The sequence below is a fragment of the Octodon degus genome, unplaced genomic scaffold, assembly GCF_000260255.1.
Source record: "Octodon degus isolate 3935 unplaced genomic scaffold, OctDeg1.0 scaffold00047, whole genome shotgun sequence".
Classification (NCBI taxonomy): Eukaryota; Metazoa; Chordata; class Mammalia; order Rodentia; family Octodontidae; genus Octodon; species Octodon degus.
Window position 1 is genome coordinate 6,649,194 of NW_004524623.1, and position 7,821 is coordinate 6,657,014.

Consider the following 7,821-nt stretch of genomic DNA (forward strand, 5'->3'; position numbering starts at 1 on the left):
GGGATTACAGGCATGCACCACCACGCCCAGCCTCAATTGCTGTCTCAGCACGCCCCAGGGACAGGGCGGCACTGCAGGCTGGGGAATTGAACTGGCCCCTGCGCCTGCTTGCAGGTGGTTTAATCCACTGAGCTATTTGGCTGGCCCTTAGTTCTTGTTTTGACAATGGGATGCACTTGATGTGGAACAGTTCACAAGACTTCAGAGAAATTTCAAGCAGTGATTAAAAAAAGTGTTCTAATTTGCTTACATAGTGAACTGTTTCAGACTGCTGCAATATAGTTAGACTACATCTTTGTCACTTTGATCCTTGATGGAAAGAAAAACACATTTCTGAGCTATTGCATGTTAAATCTACCTCTGCTCATTCATGAATGATTTGCTAAAGTCTTGGTACAAATCAGCATGGAGAATTTAGACCATGACAGGTTACAGAGAGGGTTCCAGGCCCTGAGACTAGTGGCTACCTTCAGCCATCCTGCGTAGAAGAAGAACTGGAGGAGAGTAAAGATTGGAATGTAGAGATCTAAGTCATGCCCTGCGTAGCCTTTGGTGGGATCCAGAAACTGGCGTCCAATCAGGCAGGCAAAGAAGAAGGTGTAGACTGCGAGAGTGACAACCTGCAACAGAGAGAACCTGGGTGAGCGGACAGCGCTGCTGTCCATGGGAAGTTGGAGGGCCAAGCTGGGTAAGCAGAGCTAGCTAATAGCATCTGATACCTGGGTGTAGACCAGCGGGATTCCAACCCAATCATAACCGAATAGGAGGCTGCACCAGGAGCGGTACCGATTCATTTCCTATGGCGGAAACAGACAAGATAGGATTTGTTGAAATGACAGGTGTGGTAATAAGTATTGACTGGGACTCAAGCAGTGTCTGAAAGGGTGGGACAGGCTTTGTAAGGCTAGAAAACTGGCTCCCAGGGCTACTTTCCAAGCACGTTCTAAAGCTGGTGTGTATCAAACATCACTGAACAGTGGGCAAAAAGAGTGAGGACATTTAGATACACATACAGTATTTTTAAAATATTAAGATTGGATGTTGTAGAAAAAGCCTTTAGTCTATCAAATCCCTAATTTTCAACATATGCATTAGCAATAAATGGTGAAGGAAAGGCAATGACTAGTATTTTTGAAAGCAACTTCTTGCTGTCTTAGCAGAACAATTTGGAAAGCATTTTTTATTGTAAAAACATGGTTGCCATAGATCTTAAGAAAGAGCTGGAGACACATCTTGAACTCCTCCCCCCAACAAATGAGGGCTTTAGTCACATCGATAGAAAATCTATTTCTCCTTGGAGAAGAAGGACTGAGACCCATTGATTTCTTTCCTCTATTGAATGCATCTATTATCTAAGACTGGGATGAAAATTTCACCTTCATTTGGGTGCTATTTTAAAACCAGTTAGGCTTTTAGCTTATCTCAGGGGGGAGACTGTCTTAGCACACATACAGGCAGCTTCTTGTGAGTTTGTTCCTGTTTTCTTTTTTTTTTTTTTTTTGAAGAATTTAAATTTATTTCCTTTTTATTTTTTGAATAATTTTATTGAGAAACAAATAGCAATTAGACAGTTTCAAAACTGATTAGAAGGACAGTTTCAATAATCAATACATTGCATATTGTTGTCTCAGTGGTTACTCATTGTACAAGATGCAGACATGATATCCTGTCCACAAACACTATGAGAACAAATCTTCCCATTCACTGAATTAAGAGAAAGTAGCTGTATATCTATCCTAACTATTTTGAATATACAGATACAAAATGGTCATTCATTTGTATCCCCCTTTTTTGTTTAGTTTTGTCAGAGAAGGGTATTCCATTGTCATTTAAATATTGTAGGTGCGTGAATTCAGCAAAATATTCCAATATAGTCCAGTAGTCCATAATAGTAATGGGTTTTCCGTAGGACTGGCAATGTCAAAAGTTGTTGACTTGAGCCTTTTATAGCTCAGCACATTTTGGCCCTAGCCTTTCAAGGTCAGTGAAGACCTATACTGTAACATTCTATAACTCAGTTGTGTCCCAAATTTTCTGATCAAGGAGATTATGAGGCCAAGGAGGAAAGTGATCGATGATGTAGAGTGTGCCTAAGGAGAGTCACATGGCAAGAAAACATTCTCTCAGGCTTTCACAGAGAGCAAATTGGCCAAGCAATGGCTGTGACTCATCCCCATGACTGACACTGACAAAGGATCTACAAACTGCAGTACAGGGTTTCAGGATAAATCCTGAGGGGATTTGACTGACCTTGTCAGATACAGAAGTTACATTTCTTGTTATCTAGGTCTTGCTTTATCTTGGTCTTAACCATCCAGCAGAAAAGTATAAAAATGAAGTATAAAAAGTAAAGCCATATTAATACGTTTCTTAGATGAATTCAGCTCTCTTTCTATTTCTCTCTCTCTCTCTAGCAGAATCCTGAAGCCAGGGAGGAAAAATATGTTGTGCAGGCTCTGCGCCCTCCAGAGCCCTCGGCAGCCCATGGCTAATCAGTCCAGGAGCACTGTTTGCAAAGCCTATCACAGTGTTCTGTATAAAACATGACTTCCAAGCAACTATGACCGAGCAATCTGAGTTCAAGATGTGCACTGTATCCTGCACATTGTGGGTTCTGAAATTAGCTTGATCTTTTGGTTCCTTTGGAACCAGATTGAACAAAACAGACCCTTCCTGACCTGACCACCTATATCCAGGTCCCCAGTGGGATGTCCTCAGCATCTTTTTTTTTTTTTTTCCCCCGGAACCGGGGATTGCACTCAGGCCCTTACACTTGCCAGGGAAGCGCTTATTCCACTGAGCCATCTCCCCAGCCCCAACATCTTGTGCTGATGATGTGTGATGTACTTACAGTCATCAGTGACTGTAGATCAACGCTGTCTCTTATTCTACCTTCATCCCGGGCTTTAGTTGCAAGATTTCCAAACCAGATGAATGGAACCCAGTATTTCAGATGAGGAGATTTGTGATGGTCAAATAATTTTCTTTCATCTGCTGTCATAAAACCTTGAACAAAACAAAAACAGCTATAGATTATACAAACTTAGTTCAGCACTGATACTTTACCATATCTTTAGTTTACCTTGGAAGCATACGGAGGGATACTAAAGAAATACGAGGGTTCCTATCCAAGTAGTTTATCCCCAGATTTTGATTCACTTGGTTATCAGTGTTCTTTTGAATCCTTATGGGTGATTTAGTGGAGCTGGGTCCCGGTGGCTGCATGTTTTCCTGAGCTCAGAGGAAACTCTTTGACATACAGCAATATTGGAAAAAACTCAGTGTCCTGACCAAGGAGGACTTTGTTTGTTCAGTATTTGAAATAAATGGAAACTATTGCAAAGCCAATATTTACCAATGGGAGTCTAGTTTAAGACTATACGCAGGTTATTTGTGCTAGCTTAGAAGGCTTCTGGACAGGCCTGGACAATGGTGTCCTCTATGGAGGGCAAAAAAAGAGAGAAAAGCCTGGTAATTAATTCACTTCTGGCTTCTTTGTACAATGCAGAGTTGTTGTACAATCTAGATCATCTGTTCTTCTATTTGTTCAAAAAGACTTTTAGCATATGATTATGATTATGATTATGATTATTATTATTTTGTTGGAATCAGGGATTGAATTCAGGCCCTTGTGCTTGCCAGGCAAGAGCTTATTCTACTGAGCCATCTCCCTGGACCCAGTTGGGCGATGATTAAATGTTACTTCAAGATGTTAACAGAGAGATAATTTAGAGAGCAAAATAAAAGATGTCAGGAGGCAGGTAGACTTTGTGGAGGTGAGAGGAAATGTGTGGAGGGAAAAGGAAATAAAATGCCCAAGATGTGTTGTGTGTGTGTGTCAGCCTCTCAAGATGAGTGTAATGATCATGTAGCACAAACATAGGCAAGTGTAAAATGTAAAAAAGAGAGAAGTGAAGGCATGCATTTGACCTGTCTTGGCTTTACGCCTGAAGATTTGCTGCAGCTGTTCTTTAGCTGGAAACCTATTTGCAGATATTTCATATCAACTGTCTAATAGTTATATTCTCAGAATTTATAGTGTAAATTCCACAAATGATTCCACTTATACACTGCTTGCAATCTCTGCAATTTGACCAAAGAATAACTTTGTCTCTAGGTACTTTTTATTCAGGGGCATGGATCACACTGTGCTAGCACCTCCATTCCCGGCTTCTGAGTAGAAAGCAAATATACAGAGTGAAGGGTTATTTAGTACAAATACTAAGGCAAGAGTCCCTCCCTCCATGTAGAACACTGTCCTGCACCTGCCCTGGATATGGGGCATTGAACCCAGGGCCTCACGCATGCTAGGCAAGTGCTCTATCAATGAGCTACATCTCCACCCTCTAATGAAATTTATGTAGACAGAAAGTCTCACTAAGTTGCTCAGGCAGACCTTGAAATTTTAGTCCTCTTGCCTCAGCTTCTTGTGTAGCTGAGATTTTTGGTGTGTACTGCTTTGCCTGGCTAGGACATCTATTATTGGAACAACCAGTAGAGGAAAGGAAGCCGGTAAGTTTTCAGCCTGAATTTATTGAAAGGTGTATGATGGCTCAGATATTAATCTATCCTCTAAGAGTACATAGGTGGAGCTACCTTTGTCATTCCTTACAGGGTCACATATTTTATTCAAAGTAATCTCATCTTTGGGAATCAAATTACATAGTTATTTGAAAGAAAATGCTTAGATTGTTGGCCAAATCCACTCAAAGAGCATTTTTAATGAAACAGAATTTGGTCTTCCTCACAACTTCAAGTAATATTAACCAAAGAGCAATACTTTTTTCAGAATCGGGTCATTAACTCAGCATTAAGGCTATGTTAATTACAGTTATTAAGGTGCTGCAGTTTGATAGTCTATCATTTGGCTGGTCTCTTGCCAACCTGTCTTCTTTGAATGTCTGTCCTGATATTATGCTCCTTCAGGTCCTATCAAATCCATGGCTGGCATGGCAATTTAGTCCAGCCATTGTGCATGCCTAGGATTTCTCTCTCTCTTTTTTTTCCCCATAATTTTCCTAGGATTTCTCTTGCCATTTCTTTTCCTTCTGGCCAGCTCAGCTATGCTCAGCAATTTTCATATTGCTTATCCCCAGAAGTATCTTCTTTACTATTTCTAATCAGAGTAAAACATGTATATCTGTCAATACAAATATATAATTACATTGACTTACAACTTGAGTTATGGATCTGCTACCCGAAGGCAAAATTTTCTTGCCCTCAAGCCAAAGGACAAATTAATTCTATTGACAAACCCATCTGGTCATCAGAGATTATGTCTTCTGTATAGTTGCCTTATCTATTTGTTGGTTGAAGCTGAGGCAGGTGTTTTTTGCCTTTCATGCCTAGAATCCAGTGAGGCTCAAATTGCAGGACCCAAAGGTCTGCATCTGAAAAATTGAAGGCAGAATAGATTTGATGCCAGTCCTTTCTAAAAAAGAAAGTCGTGTGTTCAGCATCTGAGCCCCTTCTTGGAGGAGGGATGACTTTTTCAGGAAGACTGCAGTGTGCCTGCCTTGTTTTCATCTCTGTGTTTTCTAAATATACACAACAAAGCCACCCTTCAACTAAACCTTTCCTTTAAATATAATGCTAGAGGCTTAGACATCCTTGTCAACTGAAAAAGTCAAAGAGAGGCAAAATGAGACCGAGAAAGGGATGGAATCACATCGTGACACATGATGACACATGATGACAGTATTATGCAAATGTTAAGTGCCTAGAACTTCATTTGCCCTCTGTGCACAGATCTCAGGCAATTTGCAGATAAAATTAGAGGGATTAATTGATATGCCCTAGGGCAGCAGTTCCTAAACTTCGCTGCACATTAGAATGGTACTGTAACCCAGGGTCTGAGGGTGGCAGACAGATACCAGTATTTTAAAATTATTCCCAGTGAGTGATTGCAATGTGTGGCAGAGTTTAGGAAAAACTGGCCTAGTCTTGGGCATTTCAGCATTCTTGGTTTGAGGTTTGAGCATCCTGCAGTGCTCCTGGGGTTTTGTAGAAAGGTGCATCCCTTGGTTCTTAAGCCTCAGTGTCTATAATTCCCTAGGCTGCCTGGGAAACTACAATTTACATAGATACCCTTGATATTTCAGTGATTAGGATCTGCAGTCATACTTCCAGAAACATCAAGATGCACGGATTTAAACTCATAAAACATATACATTGCCAAATTTTAATGATTTAATTTAGAATTTGCATTTTTGTTATATTGTTTTTCTTTTTTTCCCCATAATTTTATTGAGAAACAAATAGCAATGAGACAGTTTCAAATCAAATTGGTAGGACAGTTTCAATAATTAACACATTGCATACATTCTTCAAACAGGTAAATAACCCAAGTAAAATAAAGCTAATAAACAAATGAAATTATTCTAATTAGTAATAAAAATGACAAATTGAAGGCAAAGGAGGGTTATTTTTTAATCTGGTTAATTAAAAGCTTTTTATTGTTAATACACAGTTAGAACATATGAAGATTATATATTTACTCTATGCCAGGAAGTCAGTAATGTTTTAAGAATTTGTTAAATTATATAAGAAATTTACAAATGTTCATCTAACTCAGAAAGTCCATGAAGAATTTAGAAGTCAAGAAAAAGTGTTCTACAAAGATATTCATCTTAGCAGAACAGATGAAAAAAGTTAAATTTTTTAAAAATGTGGAATCCTTAAGTTTCTTAGATAAAGCAAACAAAACTAGAATCCAAAATAATTGATGTTCAAATGCTTATAACATTTGAACTGGCATCAAGTAGGAAAAGGTCCTTTAAAGACTGCTCCAAATACGGCTTCTGTAACAGCAATGGAACACCCACCTCTGACAAAAAAAGGGGGGGGATATAAATGAAAGACCATTGTTTAATGAAAAAAAAAGTGTATATGTATGCACAAAATAGGATAGATATACAGATACTTACTCTTAGTTCAATGAGAAGAAAGATTTGCACTAATATTGTTTAGACAAGAGATCATGTCTGCATCTTGTACTGTGAATAACTGCTATGAAGACATTATGCAATGTATTAATTATTGCAAGTGTCCTGCTAACCTTTTTTGAAACTGTCTCATTGTTATTTCTTTCTCACTGAAATTAATAAAAAAATAAACTCATAAAACAGAACTGTGATGGAACGTCAGACACTGGAGACTGTCTCTGGGGCATTCACGCAAGGAGCCGAACACTGCGGTGCACCTTCTCTCCTGTGCAGAGCAAGTGCTCAGAGGCGAATCAAGTTTCACTCACAAGATGACATTTGGTCTGTTCCGGGCTCATCATGTGAGACTGTAGGGGGAACTGACTCAGCCTCTGAAAGTTCAGCCAGCAGGAAAAGCTGGCACCACTGTGCATTCCACTGTCTCGTTGGCCACTTCTCCTGAAACACAGGACAGTTGGAGGTTTCGAGACTAGGGAGTCCCAGAGCCATGAGAGGAGTCAGGAAAATCCATGGCAGACCTCAGGGCAGAACTGCTCCACAGAATTCAATTGATTATACTTAGGAAAGAAGAGACGATCACCAATGAAATGCTCTGTCTATGCCAAAACCTCACACAGGGCTCACCTTCCAGCCAGTGCCTCTAAAGTCAGAACTTGCAACGGAACAACTGCTTGGCAGCTGGGGAATTACTTGGCCACATTGACGTCGTGGAGCTGTAAGAACCACTGAAGTCAATGGCGCCTCATCACTCCCTTTAGTTATAGAACAAGTTCATGGAACTTCATGTTAAGATTTACAGGGTTTAAGAAGAGTAAAGGGTGATTTATTCCTAAATTTACTGACTTCTAGCCACTCTTATGAGCTATCTACTACAGAA

The 7,821-nt window shown here is 39.8% G+C and overlaps 1 protein-coding gene across 5 annotated transcripts in view; it reads right to left on the reverse strand.

Moving 5' to 3' along the window:
* Positions 1-7,821, reverse strand: part of Best3 (bestrophin 3) — a 42,136-nt gene that overhangs the window by 22,324 nt on the left and 11,991 nt on the right. For all 5 annotated transcript variants that reach the window (XM_023716335.1, XM_023716338.1, XM_023716336.1 and 2 more), the window contains 3 exons: positions 2,852-3,006; positions 720-797; positions 468-620 (listed from right to left, as the gene is read on the reverse strand). In XM_023716335.1, the coding sequence (XP_023572103.1) occupies positions 468-620; positions 720-797; positions 2,852-3,006 (386 nt within the window). The remainder of the gene's footprint in view (positions 1-467; positions 621-719; positions 798-2,851; positions 3,007-7,821) is intronic.